This window comes from Siphateles boraxobius, unplaced genomic scaffold (genome assembly GCF_051911475.1).
Source record: "Siphateles boraxobius isolate OS27281-9 unplaced genomic scaffold, OSU_SipBor_1 33, whole genome shotgun sequence".
Taxonomy (NCBI): domain Eukaryota; kingdom Metazoa; phylum Chordata; class Actinopteri; order Cypriniformes; family Leuciscidae; genus Siphateles; species Siphateles boraxobius.
In genome coordinates, this window is record NW_027508953.1 from 14,505,231 (window position 1) to 14,529,154 (window position 23,924).

General features: G+C 43.1%; 1 protein-coding gene across 4 annotated transcripts in view; it reads right to left on the bottom strand.

Annotated features, from left to right (window-relative positions):
* fkbp10a (FKBP prolyl isomerase 10a) overlaps positions 1-23,924 on the bottom strand; it is a 361,807-nt gene that overhangs the window by 203,878 nt on the left and 134,005 nt on the right. For all 4 annotated transcript variants that reach the window (XM_077195548.1, XM_077195550.1, XM_077195549.1 and 1 more), the window contains exons 3-4: positions 18,812-19,001; positions 4,309-4,454 (exon numbers count right to left, since the gene is read on the bottom strand). In XM_077195548.1, the coding sequence (XP_077051663.1) occupies positions 4,309-4,454; positions 18,812-19,001 (336 nt within the window). The remainder of the gene's footprint in view (positions 1-4,308; positions 4,455-18,811; positions 19,002-23,924) is intronic.

Sequence of the window (23,924 nt, forward strand, 5' to 3'; positions counted from 1 at the left end):
CGCAACCCCTCATCCTCTTTCGGAACAATGAAGTAATGGCAGTAAAACCCTGACTGTCTGCCGGGAGGAGGAACCCCTTCTACAGCTCCTTTTGCAGAAGTGTCAGTACTTCCTGCTCCATAACCAAAGCCTGCTCGGGGTCCACCACAGTGGGGAGGACCCCTAGAAATCTGGGCGGACAAGAACCGAATTCTGAACCCTTTTCTATAGTGTGCAGGACCCACCGAGAAATATGTGGCAGTAGTTTCCACGCTGCCAGAAATTCTACTAGGGGAACCAGTCTCTCAAGACTGGCCTCTGGATTTGGTTGAACAGTCAGTACGGTGCCCTGAAGCGGCGAACCGGCAGGGAACAACCGAACTGACCGTTCTACGACCCTCCTCGGAGGATCGTATGGGGACGCTGACACCTCGGTGCCCTGAACGGCAACCGGCAGGGAACAACCGAACTGGCAGCGCTGCGACCCTCCTCAGAGAGTCGCACCCCAGAGGGTGCAGAGGAGAAACGATTTCTCAAAACCGTCCCTGCCCCGGAGGAGCCCTCAGAAGCTTTATTAGAGATGATGACAGTCCTCAGATCTTGCCTCCCTTTAAATAACTTAGTTCCAACTACCCTCCTCGGAGGATCATTGGAAAAAGCAGGCACCTCGGCACCCTGAAACGGCGAACCGGCAGGGAAACCGAACTGACTGCTATACGACCCCCCTCGGAGGATCGTTTGGTGACACTGACACCTTGGTGTCCTGAACGGCGAACCGGCAGGAAAACCGAACTGGCAGCGCTGTGACCCTCCTCAGAGAGTCGCAGCCCAGAGGGCGCCGAGGAGAAACGATTTTCTCAAAACCATCCCTACCCCGGAGGGGACCACCCTTTAGAAGCCTGATAGCCTCGGCGTCAGGGCTTCCTATTGTCCAAGCTTTTTTTAGAGATAAAATAGTCCTCAGATCTTGCTTATCTCTAACTGGCTAGACTGCTACCGCCACCCAAGTCCCCTTCGATTGTGGAGGAGCCCAAATGGCGATGCTCGTTCTTGAACTCTGTGCTGCGAGGAGCTTAGTAGACTGAGACTGCTCCGCCCAGCAGTCTCGGGAACATTAGATTGGTGAGGAAGAAACCTCTGGAACGCCGCTGAACGGTTTTGTTTCTGAAAGCGGTGCGTCCAGAAGAACAGACATAATTTTATCTTATTTTTCTTTATTTTTAAATCAGAAAAACGTATATATATATATATATATATATATATATATATATATATATATATATATCACTCCGTGGCCACCAGCAGGAAAAACAACCGAACTGGCCGTGCTGCGACCCTCCTCAGAGAGTCGCCACCCAGAGGACGCAAAGGAGAAACGATTTCTCGAAACCGTACCTCCCCAGTATAGTTTATCTGTTTTTGCACGACGCAATTCTCGAATAGCGTCAGTGGTGACAACCTCACATTCATCCATGTCTTTATAATTTATCCACCGGCGTTGCCTAATAAAAAATTTTATTTAGATGGCTGGTGGGTAACGTCGGGGTTAAAAATGATGACGCCGACTCGGGAGAGAGAAAGCTAGCAAGCGTCTCTTAACCCGAGGCAATGTCATACCATGATACTTAATACCCATAGCATTACTATAGTTAGACGTTGGGCATTAAACACATAAAATAGAAACCGACTTATTCCACGATCTCGACACCTCAGTGTGGTGTGGAGATAGGGAAAAAACGGCAGTCTCCGACGAGGAGGCTGAGATACAGAGTTTTTCTGTTTTTAGATTTATTTCATCTAATAAACTCTTTTTACTCTCATAATGTTCAGCTGGCCAGAAAATATTTAACTAGCAACAGCACTAGATAAACCTCCTTTTAAAGCTCCTCTTTATTCAACAGAGTTATGAGCTGACTTATTTATTCATTTATTGAAAACTCAAACATCTGCCTTTTCTTAATATCTTTATTTGTTTTGTTCTCTTTTTCTAAACAAAACACTAACGATACCAATTCCTCGGAACTGGAAATCGCCAGCACTGGATCTGGCAGGTGAAAGCTGAGATAGGGCGGGGCCCGTCCCAACCCCCGCTGTCAGATCCGTTTGCGAACCCCAAAATGCGAGTCGCCGCCGTGCATCGGCAACAGCGGGACCCGCGCGGGGTGCGCGAACCGAACCGTCCTCCTCGAAGAACGCCCGGCGAGAGCGGAGCGTCCTCACGGACAGCTTCTCGCAATGCTCACAGTCAGCCCCCTCGAGAACTGACTGTGGCATGCTCCACTCCCAAATAGTAACAAAAAGCTGATGTGTGTGTCCCCACCCGTGATATAACGTGGGCAGGGAACAACATAAAAACCTGCTTGCTCTCTTTTGCCATAATATATATATATATATTGCAACTTGACAGACAACAGTAAATATGACAAGGACAGAATACACAGATCGCTTGCTGAAGGCAACAGAAGCTGTCGCGGTCTTTTTTCTGGTGTGCTTTATAGCTTCCTGGTCTACGACGTCACCGCCTATGACGTCTCGCTCTTCCATTGGACTGATTATACACGTGCTTCACGACGCAATCACGCAGAGCGTTCCCACCGCGTCTCAACGCAGCTCGAGTTCCCTTGAAAGGGAACAGTTAATTCTGAAAACAGCCCCAAGCCCAATTATAAAATTTATTTCATTTTTTACATTACAAAAACCATCTGTTTTAGGCGTATGTAGACTTTTTATATCCATTGCATAAAAATATTACACTCGTCAAAAATGTCCCTCATATACTTTATTATTATTATGCATTATGCATTTTACAGCTGTACAATAAAAGTATAATAATGTATGCATAAATGAGTCAAGAAGATTAAAGGGGTGGTTTACAGCTTTTTTTCTTTGCATGATTGTGTTTATGGGGTACAATATAACATGTCTAAGTGTGTGGTTTTTTTTTTTTAAAAGCCTTATTTTTCATAAATTTCACCTTTATTGTAAGCCGCTTTCTTCTGTCATTTGAACGACCGGTTGACTTCCTGATTCTATGAAACCACTCCCTCAGAAGCAAGCAATGGGCTCAGATTGGTTAGTTGGGCTGGTGTGTTGTATTTGGCTAAACTGCGTAGCGCACGTAGTCCGGAAACTTCACGCCCATAATTACCTTTACGGGCGAAAGCTGCATGTGCTCCGGTCAAATGTAAATAGTGTCAATAGCCTACTGCCGTATCAGTTTGAGCCAGAATCAGACCCAGAAAGAGGCATTGAAGAGAGTCAAGCAGAACCTCCCCACGGCTCTTACAAAACGTTTCTGAATGGTACATTTTATTTTAATTTTATTATTATGATTATTATTATAAATGACAGAGTAATACAGTTTTTTTAAAGTTATTGTTTTATCGATATAATGAACAACCGTTTTATTCACAAAACTTAGTTTACTCAGTGTATCGTTTTCTTTAGGTGTACACGTTTGTCTACACACAAAATAGCATCGAACTAACTGGGTACTATAAACAAACAGCGTTGGCATTGGTTTACGTTTAATCAAATCGAAAAATTACGTCATAAAGTATAGCCTATACATGGAAAATACATTTACAAAATTAGTACATAATTACAAATTCAGGTCCAAAATGTTTGTATGCGTTTGTCATAGACACACAAAATATCATAACTACGTACTACCAAAGCCAGCGCTGGCATTTGTTTATACGTCCTTGATAAAAACTAAAACATTACGTCTGAAATTATACATGCAAACACATTTAAAATTATTGAGTCTTACTTACAGGTTGTGGCCCAACAACTGCTGCCTCTGGTTTTAAAACTGGAACTGCTTCATGTTTTAGTAGATTCCAAACATGATCCAGTAGATTCTGGAAGCTGTCTTCCGCAGCACAGAGAGCTAAATTATGATTGTAATTTTCAGGAACATAATCAGACATAAATTGCAGCCATTGTTGACGAACTACAGCGTCCGTAGGAAGCCCGAACACAGAAGACCTGACAGCTGGGTGAAAATAACACACTTTCGATGGCATGGCTACAGCTCTCCACTAGAACTCTTCCTCTTCGACAAAGGGTTGATTATGGGTTAGTTACGTATAAAACCCGGGAGTATCTTGTTGCAGTCCCATTCGAGTCGTTTTTGTAGACATTAAACTTCCTGATTTTTAAAAGACGATATCTCTGGTTACGTTGAACTTTCAGTGCAGCAACTTTGCAGATACTGTTCATGCACCAACAGCAACATTACACACTATTTAAAATTAAAAAAGTGAAATCGCAATCAACCACCCCTTTAATCAATATATGTCATACAGATGAAAGCAATACTTATACCATATCCTTTGTCATCATAAGCCAGAAATGGTGGGATGATAATTGATCGCCTCTCCCCAACACACATGCCCAGAATGCCTTCCACCATGCCTTTGATGAGATTGCCCTCTCTCACATATGTGTCGTATGTTGAGTTTTGAAGTTGGCTATGATAAGAATTTACAGACATTATAATAAAAAACAAGAGACAGAATACAATATATTAATATTCATATTTACATATATTTAACCATTACATTCTGTACAGTGACCCCAGTATGTATTTGGGCAATTTAAGCCATAATTAAAAATGTATTAATATGTTTGCTTTATTTATCAAAATATCAAAACAAGCGGCATAGTGGCATTTATTTAAAAAACTAGCACAAGTACACCTTTTAATCAAAACATTATAGAAAATGAAAAAAAAGAAGAAGAAAAAAAAAAGAAGTATTCCCCTAAATCACTGGTCTCACCCTCGCGGACCGGGGGCCAATTGAGGCCCGTGGGGTGATGTTTTGTGGCCCCTACTTGACATCAAAGTTTAGTTTTAGTCCAGCCCGCGCGTTGTTCTGAAACGCACCTTTTTGCTGAGTCGTTAAGTGTGCCGCGCTTGCCACGCTTTTATTTTATTTTTTTATCACTTATGGGCTACTGTAGCGAACTGCTACAATATAAAACAAATGAACCAATATTTAATTAATAATTAAATTAAATAACACAAAATGGAAACCTACACAATTTCATAACAGTTATTAGAATTTGTACAAACGAAAATCTAAATACAGTAACGAAAAGTGGTGGGGTTTGGGTGATTAAGAGGAAAATAAAAGAGGAAGTAGAGAAGTGGAAGCGAGAGCCTGGTCGGGAAGTTTGGAAGCAGCGTCTGGAAAAGTCAAGGGAAAACGAGGCTGTTGTTTCAGCGTGTCGTGAAGGTACTCTGTGGGATTATTTTCCATGTGGAAAGTCCGAATTTCTGCGTTGTGAAATGATGGAGAAGGGACGCGCGTGCATGGAGTATAGAGTAGCAAACGAGCTGAAATCTGAACGCCGCCTGTGAAAAAACAATGCCTAAAAGAGTTTTTGACCCAGTGAAGTTGCAGAACCTGTGAGTGTTGGTTCCTTCTGCGACTTTTTTCCGACGTGTGATCACCAAAACCAAAAGGTAAAAGGAGCATTCTGTCTTCCCCGCGCCCTCCTGGTTACCGATCTCTCTAACTCAGTGTGATAACCTCAAATGACCCCACTCTCTCATCACAAAAACAAGTATTCTATCTGATACCTATTATTTTGTCTGAATTAATTTCGTTTTCATTATATATTTACTCGATTTTGAGACACCTTTTTGTTATTATTTTAAAATCCCTAGGCCTACTGTTGAACATTGACGGCCTGTGTGCCAATGCGCCGGTATTTCCTTTGTAAATAATCTTTTCATTTGCTCATTTCTGAGGGCGTGTTTCTGGACACTAAGAGACTGATTTTTTTTTTTTATTTTATTGTTGTTGTTGCTATCAAATGTGAATGGAAATTAATAGACTCCTGTCAAACATTTCTGTTTCTTTCTTCTTCCCATAAGAGTGGTTAACAGAATATTTAATTTGAACATCATTTGTTTGTCAGTTTTTTAAACTGTTGGTGCCCAACCTGAACAATTAAAAATATGGGAAAACCACCGTTACACTAACATAGATAGTCTCGTGACAGCTTCCGGTGGTGTATGTTGTCAACGGTTGTCAAGCCAACCGCGAAGTACCTGGGGAAATATCAATGTTAGTCACTTGGTTGAAACCGGAGTGACACTAAGTGGACGGAAAATATTTGCCATCACCGAGTTCCAGTCATGTCTCTCTCTAAACGTGCCGTGAAGAGAAAGGTTGGTGACGAGCACTGGCAATTTCAGGAAAAGTGGGAGACGGAATATTTTTTTGTCGAGCACAGGGGCACCCCTATGTGTCTCATATGCACAGAGAAAGTTGCGGTGTACAAGGAATATAACATCAGACGTCATTATTCAACTAGACATGCTGAGGAGTATACAAAATACCAGGGAGATGAGAGAAAGAACCGGGTCACCAATCTTAAAAAATTTCTATTGAGGCAACAAGATTTATTCAAGAAAGCAAACATAGAGAATGAAGCAGCAGTCGAAGCTAGCTACATGGTGAGTGAGATGATTGCTAAAGGCCGGAAAAGCCGTTCAAAGAAGGCGAGTTCATCAAAAAGTGCATGTTACTAGCTGCAAGTAAAGTCTGTCCAGAAAAGAAGGGTCAGTTTAGCAGCATCAGCCTTTCAGCAAACACAGTGGCAGAGCGCATTTCTGACCTGTCAGAAAACATATATGATCAACTGAATGAGAAAGCCAAACGTTTTTGTGCATACTCAGTCGCTCTTGATAAGAACATGGACAACACTGACACTGCTCAGCTCGCAGTATATGTCCGTGATGTTGACGACAATTTTGAAGTGATCGAGGAGTTGCTCGCTGTGATTCCAATGCATGGTCAGACCAGTGCTCAGAAGATATTCCGCCAGCTGTGTGGTGCTATTGAGGATGCCGGTTTGCCATGGAAGAGGTTTGCTGGAACAACAACAGACGTAGCGCCATCAATGACAGGAAGGAAAAATGGACTGGTAGCACTTGTTCAAAGAAAACTGGAAGAGGAGAATGTGGAGGAGGCCATTGCCGTTGAGGTTTGACAATGTGATGTCTGTTGTTGTCAAATGCATAAACCATTTCAGATCTAGGGGCTTAAAGCACTGGAAGTTCCATGCCTTTTTGGAGAAAATAGAGTCAGAATATGAGGATGTGCTCTACTTCACAGAGGTACGTTGGCTCAGTAGGGGAAATGTCTTGAAGAGGTTTTTTGAGTTGAGAGCAGAAGTGAAAGCCTTCATGGAGAAGGTTGGGATGGCTGTTCCTGTGTTGAGTGATCCCAAATGGCTCATGGACTTAGATTTTCTGGTTGACATCACACAGGAGCTGAATATACTGAACAAGAAGTTACAAGGCCAGGGGCAGCTTGTCAGTGCTGTCTATGACAATGTGAGGGCATTCTTCACAAAACATGTGTTATGGAAAGCCCAGCTCTCTCAGACAAACCTCTGCCATTTCCCAGCATGCAAGGCACTCATGGATGTGGGCACACCATTCAGTGGTGAGAAGTATGCTGATGCCATTATGAAGCTACAGGAGGACTTTGATCGCAGGTTTGCAGACTTTAAGACACACAGAGCCACTTTTCAAATTTTTGCTGGCCCCATTCTCCTTTGATGTGCAAGATACTCCTCCTGTACTTCAAATGGAGCTCATTGACCTACAGTGCAATTCTGAACTCAAAGCCAAGTTCAGGGAGGTGAGTGGAAAAGAAGACAAGCTTGGACAATTTTTGAGAGAATTGCCACCCACCTTCCCTGAGCACTCCAGGATGTTCAGGCGGACCATGTAGCTTTTTGGGAGCACATATCTATGTGAAAAGCTCTTCTCCACCATGAACTTCAATAAGTCAAAGTACAGGTCCAGACTTACTGATGAGCATCTTCAAGCCATACTGAGGGTTTCAACTGTTTCCTCCTTCAAGCCAAATGTGTCTCAGCTGTGTGAGAGGAAGCGCTGCCAGGTCTCTGGCAGCAAGGAGTAGGTAAGAGAAGCCTATGTTCTGAAGAACTGTTCATGTTCAAAAAGACAGTTCATGAAGAATCGTTCATGTTCAGAAGGACAGCTCATGAAGAACCGTTCATGTTCAGAACTACAGTTCATGAAGAACCGCTCATGTTCAGAAAGGAATGTTCAAATTCAGAGGAACAGTTCATTTTCAGAAGAAACATTCATGTTGAAGAACTGTTAATAATAAAGATTGAGAAGATTGGATCAGTTGCGTTCCTTTTTTTGTGTAATACTTGATGCGGCCCAGCCTGACCAAGACTCTACCTCCAGCGGCTCCCAGGTAAGTTGAGTTTGAGAACCCTGCCCTAAATAAGGCAGATAGCAAAAATACAGAACAGCAGCTGGAGTAAGGTTTATCTAAAGCCCCTAAAATAATTGTGGAGTGCAAGGCTGTGGGTATGGCGCTCATGGGATAATGCAAAGTATTTTAAAATACTTAATGTGTTGGAGGATGGGTTGCATTAGAATGTATGCATCTGGGGAAGTTAGAATGAATTGGGCGTGCCAATGGGTATCAATTTGGACATGTGCTGGACGGGTTGGTAAGGGACGATGAAGTGGGTTTGCAGGTGATGCTTATTAGTAGATTAACTGATTAGGGTTTGCTGAGCTTTACTAATGTAGAAGCGGTTAGACCTTATTAGTGTCACAGTTGTGTTTCTGTCTGAGTCTTGTCACTAGTCACATCTTCCTTTGTTCTGTTTTCCCGCTACTCATCTGTTTCCATGGTTACTGTCATTTAGTTCATCTGCATCACCTGTGTTTAGTTAATTATCATCATCATCATCATCTGTTTACCTGTGTCCTGTTTATCTATATTCATCTGTGTTAGTATTTAGTTCCCTTCGTTTCAGTCAGTCTTGGTCCGTTCTCCTTAGTGTGTGTTGGTTTTCTGCCTGTCTGTACCTATTTGAGTTATTTTGTAAGTAAATGCTTTGCATTGGAACTTTGGACTCCTCTTCTCCTTCTGCCTGCACCACACCTGTGACAGAAGAACAGACCACCCGAAATGGATGATAGGATCAGAATAATCATCATGGATCAGGAGAGCCAAAACCTTTTTCCTTTGTTAAGGACTTTTGCTGCCTTGTCATCACCAGCACCCTTTATGATGTGAGCCTGAGCACCTTGTTCCGGATAGGGGCCCAGACACCACCTCCCAGAGACCACTGGACTGGACTGGAGGGAGACCGTCCTCCGTTGTCTGGAGAGCGTCGTGCCTCGATCTGGAACGCAGCTAGACCCAGGGAATCTTCGATTCACACCTGACCAGCCCGATCTTTCCATCAGGCCTGACCAGCCCGATCTTCGCCTGAGCCTCACGTCAGTCCTGCCACACAAGAGACTGTTCACGTCATGCCTGCCGCGCCAGAGACTGTTCACATCATGCCTGCCGAGACGGAGACTGTCACATCATGCCTGCCAAGCCAGAGACTGTTCACGTCATGCCTGCCGAGCCAGAGACTGTTCACCTCATGCCTGCCGATTAATTATTAATGCCTTGCTTTGTTTAATGAAAAAGGAAGTTTCATTGTCTATTTATTACCAGCAAATCTGAAATTGTAGAATGGACTTTTGAGTTAAAACTGGAGTTGATAGTGAGTTCAGAGCAGAGAAAGAAAACCAAAGAAAGCTAAACTGAACATTGCATCAAGTGTATGGGAAGTATTGATGCAATGGTAGCCTAGGCAGAGAGTGGAGATACATTTGGTAAGTCTATGGTTAAGGGTTGTCTGGTGTCTGGGCGGGCTGGGTGGGTTCTCTGGATACCTTTAATGAGGAGGGAGGTCTGAGGTTTGCTTATTGCGGGAGAGGTTTACTGTGAATTAATTTATGAAAAATGTTGATTCTCTTCAGATAAACTTAGATGGATCTGGCTTGGAGTCCTTTGGTGACAGATAGAAGGAAAAAATCAGGAAGCGGGAGGTTGTAGATGAGGTGAAATCATTTACAGTCCAGTAGGTTTGGAGGGTTCTTGGCAAGGCGGCTTGTAGGACGGAGTTGAGCGAGATGTCAAGAAGTGATTTAAGCAGGTGATTTAAGGAAAAATTAGGTACTGAGGTTGGGGTTGAATTCGCATCTGAGTTAGGTAGATTTGGATGATTAAGTCGTCGTTGAGGAATTGGATGAGGTATGGAACTGCGTAATTATTGGAAAAAATCCAGTATTTTGCTTCAGACAATGTCTCCAAAATTGTGTGGGTGCTTTTGCAGCAAAAGGTTAAACAAACAGCGAAATAAAATATCAAACCAACGCACCCCGAATAAATCCCATAAATCTGGATGGATGGGCATTACTTTAAATGCTGAGGTGATGCTGCGGCCAATGATTTTAATTATTGTTAGCTTGGTTGATATTGTGGTAATGAAGAGAATATTCAGAACTATTATCACTAGTTTTGTCCCAGAGAATTTCCTATTAGCCACTCCAATAGGGCTGATATGGAAAGAGGAGTGTTTTAAAGGAGCTATTCATGAAGCCTGATTTAACCCTCTGGGGTCGGCAAACGCGCCGGCTCGTTTTGCTGGATTTTCTTCACATAGACTTAAATTACACCATCATTTATGGCCTTACAGAAAAAATAAATATGAAAAAATTGTTTGTGATACGTCTACTTTTGTATGTGTCCACTTACAATTAAAACAAAACATTGTGCTTTTGTAAAATAAAGAAAATAAACAGGGTGTGCTTTCTGCCTCTCCGTCTTGGTGAACTTTTTTTTCTTGAGCACGTCTATAAAACTGAAACAAAACTCAGCGAATACTATTCACCCAAGCATGAGCTATAAATCTTTATAATCATTTAAGTGTGTACTTTTAAATGATCTGGTTCAAAACTCTGTTTAAGTAATTTGTATAAAACCAACAAGATGTCCAGTTTCTCAAACACTTGCTCATTAGTTTTAATCTGACCACGCCCACACGCGCAAAAGAGATTGATATGCAAATCTCCACGTGAAGGAATGCGAACGCGCTCATTACCTCAAAAACAAAGCACCAAACTTCACCTGCTTTTTCTTCGAGTTTGGAAGACACGCTGTGAGCTTACATTGGATTTACCTCAGAAGAAGAAGAACATGATTTGAAGACAAGAAAGATTTAAGGTAAGAAATGTATTATGAACTATATTATTTAGTGTTATTGTTGCATAAACTTAACATTGCAGTTGTACTGTTGCTAGACTAAAATGTATGAAATCGATGGAAACATGTTGAAATATGAACTATAGACAGGCAGGCTACCTTTCAATGCAAAATTTATATACATGTACGACACAAGGATGTTTTTTTATGTTTGATAATAAAACACAGCACGATATAGAAGTAATGTTAGGCTAGTATCAGTGTTTACTCTAATATGGTGAATATTATAATGTTTAGAACCATGTTTACTGTTAAATACTGTGTTTGTAACGAATGGAAACATTTGAAGTAACATATCCATATATTTTTCTCTAGTGTATGTACTGAAGTTTTCCTTTTTAACGATTTATAGGCCGCATGCTATAGGCTATTGTTATTATTATTTGGAATTAAATTCGTCCCACATCATCACACACCCTTCACCATACCTAGAGATTGGCATGGGGTACTTTCCATAAGATATTCTCTCAATGCAAATCAAACCAGTTATTAGGCTAACTGAAATAAAACCAAGCCAATCTCTAGGTATGGTGAAGGGAATGTGATGATGTGGGGCTATTTTAATTCCAAAGGCCAATATAACTTTATCAGGATGCATAGTATCCTGGATCTATGAAATAACTGGCCTTTAAAAATAAAAATCTGCCTGTCTCTACGGGAATTTAACATAGGGGTGTCCTGACTTATGCAACCTGTATTTTAAGGAAGAACATTTATTTATTTATGATACATTATTCATTCACAAAGAAAATTGGTGTCCCTAAAGTTTGGAGTTTTCCTAATTTTTTTAAGGCATTAATGTTTTTTTATTCCTCTTTTTAGTCAACTTAAGCATGGGTGTGTTCACTTATTCTAGGCACTGTGTATGTATGTATATATATATATATATATACATACTGTATATATATATATATATAAATTAAATCGCAATTTTAACCAGAAAAATCGTCTCAGGTTACGTATGTAACCCTGGTTCCCTGAGAGGGAACGAGACGCTGCGTTGAGACGCGGTTGGAACGCTCTGCGTGATTGCGTCGTGAAGCACGTGTATAATCAGTCCAATGGAAGAACGAGACGTCATAGGCGGTGACGTCATAGACCAGGAAGCTATAAAGCACACCAGAAATCAGACCGCGACAGCTTCTGAAAAGGCCTGAAGCAAGTCGATCAGGGCATGCAGGAAGTATGGCAGGAGAACGCAGCGTCTCGTTCCCTCTCAGGGAACCAGGGTTACATACGTAACCTGAGACGTTCCCTTTCAAGGGAACTCGAGCTGCGTTGAGACGCGGTGGGAACCCCATGTCCACTACGCCATAATGAGAAATGCCCGTTCTGTGTGGAGTCCTTGCGCACACTAAGAAACAAGCAGCCTAGCCCCGGGAGTGGAGAGGTCTAGGTCATAGAATCTGACAAATGTATGCGGTGAGGACCAGCCTGCCGCATTACAAACGTCCTGAAGGGAAACCCTTGAAATTAAAGCCTTAGAGGCAGCCATACTCCTAGTAGAATGGGCGCGGACAGCTATAGGTGAGAGCTGTCCAGCCGCTTCATAAGCAAGTGAGATAGCCTCAACTACCCACTTGCTCATTACCTGTCTAGATGCAGGGCAACCCTTCTTGGTTGAACCGAAGCAGACAAATAACTGCTCTGATCTACGCCACAGGGCAGCTCTGTGAACGTAGGCATCCAAAGCCCTAACGGGACATAACAGATTGAGACCTTCCTGATCTGGGGTAACGAAAGGTGGAGGGCAAAAAGCCTGCAGCACAATAGGGGCCGCCACATTAGTGGGGACCTTAGGGATGTAACCCGGCCTAGGGTGTAAAAATGCTTTCACCATACCAGGTGCAAATTCCAAACATGAAGGAGCCACCGACAGGGCTTGCAGATCTCCAATTCTCTTGATAGAAGAAATAGCGAGAAGAAATAGAGTTTTTAGTGTAAGGAACTTCTCTGAAACCTCTTCAATAGGCTCGAAGGGAGCCAGGGCCAGACCCTCAAGTACAATGGCCAAATCCCAAGCCGGTGCTCTAGAGTGCAATGCAGGCCTCAGCCTCAGTGTACCACGGAGAAAACGAGTAATAAGAGGATCTCTCCCAAGAGAAGAAGCCCCCAAAGGGGAGCGATAACCAGATATAGCCGCTACGTACACCTTTAAGGTGGAGGGAGATAATCCAGCAGAGAAACGGTCTTGTAGGAAATCGAGAACTGTACCAACCGGGCAGTTAGCAGGATTTAAAAAACTTTCTCCACACCATGTAGAGAACAATTTCCATTTCAATGAATATAGTTTTCTCGTGGAAGGAGCTCTGGATTGAAGGATGGTCTCAACGACCTCAGTCGAGAGACCGAATTCTAAGAGCTGGGCCCCCTCAGAGGCCAAGCCCACAGTTTCCACAACTCCGGGCGAGGGTGAAATATCGTGCCCCCTGCTTGAGATAACAAGTCCCCCCTGACAGGAATCTCCATGGGAGAGCCGTGCAGAAGGGACACTAGGTCCGAGAACCACACCCGGGTCGGCCAGTGCGGGGCTACTAATAATAGATGAGCCCCCTCCCGGCGAACCCTCTCCAGAACTCCCGGAAGCAATGATATCGGGGGGAATGCATACAGGTGCAGCCTCGGCCACTCCTGTACCATATCGTCCAGTCCGAGAGGAGCTGGATATGTGAGGGAGAACCAAAGCGGACAATGGGTTGTATCGTAAGATGCGAAAAGATCTATCTGAGCTTGACCATAGTTCTCCCATAGGAGATCCACCACCTCGGGGTGAAGTCTCCACTCCCCGGGTCTCAGCCCCTGTCTTGACAGGATATCTGCTCCCACATTCAAATACCCTGGAATATAAACTGCCCTGAGTGACAGTCATTTCCCCTGGGCCCATAGGAGGATCTGATGAGCCAGTTTGCATAATAATAGGGACCTCAGACCCCCCTGATGGTTGATGTAAGAGACCACCGATGTGTTGTCTGTGCGGACGAGCACATGATGGCCTCTCAGGTCTGGCAGGAAGTATTTGAGAGCCTGAAATACCGCCATCATCTCTAGTCGGTTTATATGCCACGAAAGCTTATGGTCCTGCCAGACACCTGTCGCCGAGCGGCCACTTATGACCGCCCCCCAGCCTGTGAGGGAAGCATCCGTCGATAGCGTTACGCGTCGACAAGAAGCCCCCAATACTGGGCCTTGGGCGAGGAACCAAGGTTTCTTCCACATGACCAAGGCATGTAGGCATAGCCGCATGACCTTGATCGTGCGAAACGGATTTCCCCTCGGAGAAAACCCCTTGGTCCTGAGCCACCACTGCAGGGGTCTCATGTGCAGAAGGCCAAAAGTAATTACGTTGGACGCAGCTGCCATGAGACCCACCAGTCTCTGGAACTGTTTCACAGTGAGTGACTGGCCTAGTTTTACCATATTTACGGCTGTGAGAATCGCAGAAATACGAGCTGGAGACAATCGTGCTTGCATAGTTGTCGAATCCCACATCACCCCTAAAAAAGTGGTCCTCTGGGCTGGGAGGAGCACACTCTTCTTGGTGTTTAGCCGCAACCCCAACCTCTTTAAGTGAGACAGAACCACATCTCGATGCCGAACTGCCAACTGCTCGGAACGAGCCAGGATCAACCAGTCGTCTATATAGTTTAATACGCGAATGCCCTGGAGTCTCAGAGGAGCCAGCGCTGCATCCACGCATTTCGTAAAGGTGCGGGGTGATAAACCTAGGCCGAATGGAAGGACCCCTGATATTGGTATGCTTCGCCCCCGAAAGCAAACCTCAGGAACTTCCTGTGATGAGGATGAATGGATACATGAAAGTAAGCGTCCTTCAAGTCTATTGTGACAAACCAGTCCTCGGACTGAATCTGTGATGCAATCTGTTTAGTGTAAGCATCTTGAACTTGAGTTTCTGAACTCTGCTGTTTAACTGACGCAGATCTAGAATAGGACGCAACCCCCCATCCCTCTTGGGAACGATGAAGTAACGGCTGTAAAACCCTGACTCTCTGCTGGGAGGAGAAACCCTTTCTATAGCCCCTTTTTGCAGAAGCGTCAGTACTTCTAGTTCCATGACCCGAGCCTGCCTTGGGTCCACCACTGTGGGAAGGACCCCTTGAAATCTGGGCGGACGAGAACCGAACTGAATTCTGTAACCCTTTTCTATTATATGCAGGACCCACTGAGAAATATTTGGCAGTAGTTTCCACGCTGCCAGAAATTCTACTAAGGGGACCAGTCTCTCGAGACTGGCCTCGGGATTCGGTTGTACGGACATTTCGGTGCCCTGAAGCGGCGAACCGGCAGGGAACAACCGAACTGACCGTTCTACGATCCTCCTCGGAGAATCGTATCGTATGGGGACGCTGACACCCCGGTGCCCTGAAGCGGCGAACTGGCAGGGAACAACCGATGTGGCAGCGCTGCGACTCTCCTCAGAGAATCGCCCCCCAGAGGGTGCCGAGGATGAACGATTTCTCGAAATCGTCCCTCCTCGGAGGGGACCACCCTCAGAAGCCTGACGCCTTGGGCGTCAGGACTTCTTCTTAGCCCAAGCCTTCTTAGAGATGAAAGTCCTCAGATCTTGCCTACCCCTAGCTGGCCTGGACTGCGACCGCCACCCAGATTCCCCAGATTGTGGAGGAGCCCGAGTGGCGACGCTCTGTTTTTGATGCACTCTGTGCTGTGAGGAGCTTGTACTCGGATGAGACTGCTCGGATTTAATAATCATTTTTCGCCCAGCAGTCTCGGGGATATTGAAACATCGAGGAAGAAACCTCTGGAACGCAGCCGATTGTTTTTTCGTTTCTTGAAACCTATCGACGACACAGTTGATAGCGTCGCCGAACAAACTTGAAGGTGACAGTGGCGCGTCCAGAAGAACAGACCTATCTTTATCCTTTATATCAGCTTTACCCACCAGCGAAGATGTGGATTTTAATGGCTTGGTGGGTAACGTCGGGGTTTTTAATGATGACGATGACTCGGGAGAGAGATAGCTCGCGAGCGTCTCTTCAGCCCGAGGCACCTTAACATAACCATAATCAGATGCACCCAGAACATTACTTTAACAGGAAGTTTGTGGGTTAAATACTCTGAATGACGCCGGTTTATTCCACGATCTCGAAACCTCATTGTGGAGATCGGGAAAAAACGGGAGTCCCCGACGTGGAGGCTGTGTTTTAGATGGTAAAAATCTTTCATCTAATAAACTTTTTCTAGTAACACTCAGAGAATCATCGGCTGGCCATTCAATATTTAATCTAGCTACAGCACGAGATAAAACCTCCATAAGCTCCTCATCATTATCGGAGGCATGAGCTGGCGAAAACTCAACATCCCCCATATCAACACTGACGACATCCAGATCCTCAGAACTGGATAGCCGCAACAATGGTGCCCCAACCTGGGAAGGAGAAGCCGCAGCGCGGGCTCCTTCCTGGGCAGAGGCACCGGATCCAGCAGGTAAGGGTTGAGAAAGGGCTGGGCCCGTCTCAAGCCCCGCTACTAGATCCATATGCGAACCCCAAGATGAAAGCCTTCGCTGTGCCTCGGCAGCAGCGGTACCCGCACCTCGGGGAGCGCGAACCGAACCGTCCTCCTCAAAGAACGCCCGGCGAGAGCGGAGCGTCCTCACGGACAGCTTCTCGCAATGCTCACAGTCAGCTCCCTCGAGAACTGACTGGGCATGCTCCACTCCCAGACAAGCAACACAAAGCTGATGTGTGTCCCCACCCGTGATGAAACGAGGGCAAGGGACAACACAACGCTTGAATTCTTGTTTCGCCATAATATATATATATATATATATATATATATATATATATATATATATATATATATATATAGATAGATAATGTGCTTGTGACAGACAACAATAAATAGACAAGGACAGTATACAGAGAGCGCTTGCTGAAGGCAACAGAAGCTGTCGCGGTCTGATTTCTGGTGTGCTTTATAGCTTCCTGGTCTATGACGTCACCGCCTATGACGTCTCGTTCTTCAATTGGACTGATTATACACGTGCTTCACGACGCAATCACGCAGAGCGTTCCCACCGCGTCTCAACGCAGCTCGAGTTCCCTTGAAAGGGAACTACAATGTATGCCCAAAGTCATGCAGCCATATAGTTTCTCTTGATATCAGCTTGTTCACAGTTTTTTCGTTTTTTTATTTTTTATTTGTTTATATACAGGGACCAGATGCCCCACGGAGTCCTGCTTACTTCAACATTCACATGAGACTCTGTACATGAACATGGTAAAATGAAAAATCAAACACCTTGGAAATGACAGGTACTATGTTTCAGGAATGGCACAAAGGTGTGTGACTGTTCAAGTCTCAGTAAGTGTGTTCAATAATCTGCTTTTTTATCATTTGTTGTGTATCTTTGGATTATGTTGTGTTGTAAATAAATCCAAACAATCAAAAAGCCATTCTTTTTTAAGGCTCTCCTCATTCTTTGTGCAAGGCTCCTCATAATGATAGGGCCTGATAGCACCTAATAGGGCCATTAGGGGAGGGTCTTTGTCTTTCTCAGGTGTGAAATGCATCAATATTAATGAGACATCACGCTTCTTCACATAAAGCTTTCTCACACAAAACATGTCTTCCAAATTTTAAATCAGTTTATTGTTTTATCTGAATGAGTATGCAGGATGATTTTCACATAGTTTTTGGAGCAAATATTCTAGGCTATGTGATACAATTGTCTAAAGTATTGTGAAGAAATAATCAGAATGTGTTTCATGACCTTATTTCAGTGACAATTCTTTTTTGTTTTTTTTATCTCATTATCTCAAAACTACAAACGTGTACATACATGCTGCTGACATATTAATGTAGCAGAGTTTGTGCTGAATACAGTGTTATCAGAATTTAGCTATGAAAATGTCATAAGCAACAGAAATAAGCACAAATGTCAGAGCATGTCAGAACACCTCCAGGTCCCAAAAACACCTCAGACCCCAGAGGGTTAACCTCTATTTAAATTGGACTGTCGACTATATCAGGTTTGGCGAGAGTGGGTTTAAGATTATTAAAGACTGTGATTGAGATCAGATAACAGGTAGTTAGAAAAAATTATGTCAGGGTGGTCAGATAATTTAACAGCAATTCGAGAAATATTGACAGGAGTAGACAAATAGTTTTTAGGCTTTTTATTTTTGACAGACTTCAAAACGAGACAAATAGATTGGGCATGTGCACCACCGCAGTAATTACAGACATGTAAGAAATTATAATGCTGCCTAGTACATTTAACATCATTGTGCTATGATGATCTATTATGCCCCTTTTTACAAGATTTAATATAAGTCTCATGTATCCCCAGAATGCGTCTGTGAAATGTAAGCTCAAAATATCCCACAGACCGTTCCCACATGACGGAAAATCCCACATGACGGAAAACTGTTGAGAAATGGAGGTGGGAGTTGACTGTTTATAGGCTTCCTACTGTGCTGATTGGCTTGATTACCTGAACATGCTTCTCTCGAACTTTGTTAAAATAAACTTAATTTAAAATAATGTAATAAATCACACTTGTGAAAAAAAGATCTGGCATAATTTGCTTGCTTGTTTGCAGATGCCACTTGGTTTGATATTTTGTATCTAATGCTATGAAATTCAGACAAAGCACTTTATGCACATACTGCAATAGCTATCATTGCTCTCTAAAAATGTTTTCCCAAAAAGTAAAATTTGTTATTTTGGCCCACCTGGACTCAAACACGTTTCCCACTAACAAAGATCCATTGTAATGATAACGGACAAAGTCAGTGGGCATCACTGTCCGCTTGCACTTCTGCTGTCTGTAAAGCATACGAATTTGAACTTTGTCTTCTTTATTCCACAAATCCAGCAAAAGCACATCAAACACCAATGTTGCGTCAGGTGGGATAACTGAACCTAGAGAGAAACACCAGTGTTGAGCTACAGGTAGGTGGGATAACAGAACATAGAGAGTGTGTAAACTTACAACAAAAACTTATAAAACCGACATGCCCACTTGTTTTATGGAAAATGTTATACCCTACTAACTTAAAGGTAGGCCTAAAATTAGACGTAAGTGCACCAATTATTAGAATTAAGTGCTCATTATCATAACATAATAAGGGGGGGGGGGGGGGGTATAAAATTTGTGTATAAAATAAAATTCACCCAAAAAGCATAGTGCAAGTTTTCCAAAGACATGCTTTGGGTGTAGGTTCCAGGTCATTCTGAGTTCTCTGTTCCACAGGGGGCTGGAGAATGCTGACATTGTCTCTGTAATAATGTTGCATTACATTGCTCTGTATGTGTATGCAAGAGAGAGAAGTGTGCAACATTGCGAGTTAATCAACGGTTTCAGTTTAACCCCCTGGGGTCGGCTATCGCGCCGGCGTGATAGTCTCACTTTTTTTCTTATCAGTGCAAAAGAGACTCAAAATACTCAGTTTCTTTTGATCTTACATATAAGTGTTATACATCATTTGATCCTGTTAAGTGTCTATTAAACATGATGCGAGTTTTGCCCTCTCTCTGTCAGTGAAGTCCATTCTGAAACGCGTCCGAAAATTAATTAATTCCGCGAATACTTGTTTTTCTTTATAAAGCTTGAACTCTCTTCTTTTAAATGAAGTAATTCATATAAAAAAAAATATATTCTCAGTTTATGTAATCTGTATGAAAAGAGAGAGATCAGTGGCGCAGATAGGATTTTTTAACTGGGGGGGACCAAGCTGTCAGCAAATTATTTAAACTCAATTAGTTATTTTGTGTAATTTGGACTTTAACTAGTGCTCAAGTAGTTACTTTGCATAATTTGGGCTAATGATTTGCACTAAAAAGCCATTGGGGGATTCTTATTTAAAATCATGGATAAACAACAATGAACAAAGGTAAACAAAGGCCTACCTGATCACCACTAGCAATGCATGATCAGACTGTTATTTGACTAGTATGCCCATCACCCACCAAAACTTCATGTCTTCAGCAAAGTATGTTTTATTTAAACATTTGCTTATCTTAGCATACAAAGTCTATCATTACGAACAAAAAAACGAAAGAACCTATGTGCAAAATAATAATAAAATAAAATAACAACATAAATAAAAATAAGTAAGTATACGGAGTATGAGAAATTCCGTCTTGTACAGCCAAACAAATTTACTCAATGAAGGACCCAAAAACATCTCTCCTCCTTTCATTACCCTGAACATACTGCTGGGCAATTTCTTGTCTGTCCAGTCTGTCAAGCCTCTCTTGGTGAATATGGCACACAGCAATGCCATTGAGTCTTTTTTGTGTCATGGTTGATCGCAACCAAGTTTTCAACCTGCGTAACCCACTAAAACTGCGCTCTGCCTCAGCAGATGATATGGGCACCACAATCAACAATCTTACTAATGTCTCTACCTGATCAAATAGGCCCCTGACTTCAGGGGGCATCTCTCTCAAAACATGCACAGCATCTGCAGTTGTGCTGACCTTGTATCTGTTTTTAAACATGGATAATTGGACTTTCAAGTCTTCCTCGTTCAGTTCAGGATATTTACAAACTGCTGCATTATTTGTAATGGGAGTCAGGAGTGAGTTTTCCAGTTCTTTTAAAGTTTGAATGCCTGGTTACATAAACTTTTCAGTAGTTTGTGCATCTACTGTGTCAAGGACACGGTAGAACTCTACTCTGTAAAAATCCACAGCTGATCCAGGTGTGTATGCAGGAGCCTGCCCAGAATATCTCTTAGGGGGCCTATGTGTGCGTGGTGGAACAATGGTCTCTAGAGACAGATTGTCACACATGTCTCCTGCCTCCTTAAAGACTGCCTCAAAATGTTCAGTGTTTCTTTTGGATTTCAAGCTTTCTTGGACAAGAGAGACTGCAGAGAGCATGCCCTCCACTGTCTGAGTGTTTTTCTGGAGAGATGCATTTAGAACCTCTAGTTCACTGATCACATCTAAAGCAAGCAGAAGTCCCAGTACCACATTACCCTGTTGCAGTCGAACACGTAAGCCCTCTGCCCAGCTTGCAGATCCAGAATTACTTGCAGCCATCTCATCCAGTGCATTTAGTACCATCCCATATTGGCTGAGAACAGCACGGATAGCAGGTGAGCGTACAGTCCACCTAGTGGGACATAAAGGCCTGATGGATAGGGCTGGCCCTTCCCCTTCAGCTGCAACAATAGCTTTAAACTTGTCTTTCAGCTTACCAGACTGCCCAAAAAATGTGCCAAGTTCATGTATCCAGTCAAGTGCATTTCGCACGACACTGGAGGCTGAGCAAGCCTGTTGTGTAACTAAATTAACACAGTGTGCTCCACAATGTATATATGGCGCTAGTGGCTGTGCTCGCTGAATGACAGCCTGGGCACCTGAGTACTTTCCAGACATATTTGAAGCCCCATCATATGCTTGACCTCTGAGGCCAGATATTGGCAAATTCAGTCTCAACAGAACGTCCAAAATGATTCTGGCAATGTTTTCACCTGTTGCAGAAGTTGTTTCATACAACCCTATAAAGTCTTCGTGCACCAGCAAATCAGTGTCAACATAACGTAGGCACAGCGCCTCCTGCTCAACACCAGAGATATCCCTTGTCCCATCCATAATTATCGAATACTGCAACACTGGAAGGGACCGGATCTCATCTGCAATTGTCCTGATAATCGATGAACTCATCAAATTTATACGCTCATTTTGACAATCCCAAGATGTGTGCACCCCCCTCTTTGCAGATAACCACCTAGTGAATGATTGATCATCTTCAGCTTTGTATTTTAAAAGCTGGTCAAGGTTACCTTGATGATGTTCATGCCCCCTAAAGGCCAATCCCTGCCTCACCAGAAACATCTCACCCCCTATTATTTTTAACAGGCTAGCTCTGTTTTCAGCCTGCTGTGTACTGACTCCACTGCTCAACTGTGTAGTAACTGGTCTGTTTTCATAGGCAGCAGTTGTAACAGCAATGTTGTGACCCTCTGATTTCTCATGCATGGAACATTTTTCAAGTGCTTTTTTCCAGTTTTTAAATCCAGTACTGACAAAAGCTGGGTCTATACTCTTGGCTTGTGCTGGTTTCCCTGTCTTAAAGTACTTAGAGCAATGAAAACACAGAACACCATCTGTACCCATACTAACATGCAGCCAAGGATACTTCTCATACCAGGATTTTTGGAATGTCAGTGTCCGGTCTTTCATCACTTGTTTTTGCAAAACTTTAGGGTCAGGTTGATTTGGCTTTGTATATGTCATTATCATGTCAACTTCCTCTCCCTCTGTGTTGCCTCCTGTCCCTCGACTCCCTCCTTGTTGTTCTTCTGTCTGTAATTCTACTGTCTCTCCTTCCTCATGCTGTCTTTTTCTACTGTGGCTGCCCTCCTGCAGATCCTCACTTGACTGACTAGGGCCTGTCTTACTGTCATCAGAAATCGCCTGCAGGCCAGGAGGACAACATTTTAAATCTTATAATTTCAGTTAACCCTCTATGCCTCTATAGAATTTCACAACAATGTGAAATACAACATATTCCTGAGAATTAATGGCTAAAACTACTATTTCAAAAATGTCTAAGAATAACTCCAAATTTTAAAATTTAAGTGTTAATTACAAGTTTGTTGCAATTTATAGATTAGAGATATCTTTTAAATTATGTATGACATATTAAGAAATGTTTTTCATAGCTCATAATTTAAGAATCTATATCGCTCCGTACAATAAAAAAAACATGATTTCCTGCTATAAGAGGATGTCAAATTTATGTAGGCCTTTATTTGGTGTTTGCATAAACCTTGCACCACACAAATTAACTTATTATAATTATTTTTATAGTGGCTTACACGACAGTGAACATACCTCAGTCAATTTATACAGTACAATGGGTTAAATTGTAAGATAAAACATTATTTCCTGACGACGATAAATTGTTTGATTTATCCAACCATTCTTTTTGTGTTCATTCATTATTTGCCTCTGTTCACTCACCTAAATGCATAGTTATGGTCTCCACATTTTGCTGTGTTTACTAAGTGCAAAAGCCTTCTTACCATTATTGTCAGACTAGCTATTCCTCTTAACAAATCTAATCTGCCACATCTGGGAAAGTCAACAGGCATAGGATACTTACATTGTTTGTTTTTAGAAAAAACGAGGTGATTGTTTTTTGTCTCTTCATTTTGTTGATCTTCATTCACCTTTATGTGGCATTTATACAGTCGATTTTTTTTTTTTTTAAGTTCAAAAAATCACCGACTCAGCTCAGTCATAGATGGTATATGATCACTATGGTTACCGGTCCGCTCCTACAGGCACGATTGAGGCAGCTACCAGCTCCTCATAGGACCCCGGCGACGTCACTCAGGAGTCGTAGCACACACACACACAGAGAGAGTATAAACGTCGGTGGCATGATAGCATCGTGTTTTTATTGACAACAGAGCAGCGTGTAGTGAGAACGTGGGTACAAACAAAGTAATGGTGACCGGTGTAGATTATTATTGTGTCAGTCTGCGTCTGCCCTGACCCGATTCAGAAGCAGCGGCGGGCCGGGACACTACTTTGGCTTATGTAAGCTACATAGCGAAAATACTGGTTAATCCTCTGTTTTAACGATTTTTGACGCCTTTCTCAGGGATAGTGAGGGCGGGGGACGGATCGGGTCACTATGAATCTGGGGGGGTCATGTCCCCCCTGTCCCCAGTGCCATCTGCGCCCCTGAGAGAGATGTCAGTCTTTTTCTTTTCAGCTCATTATACCTGATTACGTGTTAATGTGCCACGCCCACGGAGAGCGCGCGCTATTCAAACACAAATGATCTGTGTGAAGCCATGCAAACATGCCACCGCCCACCAG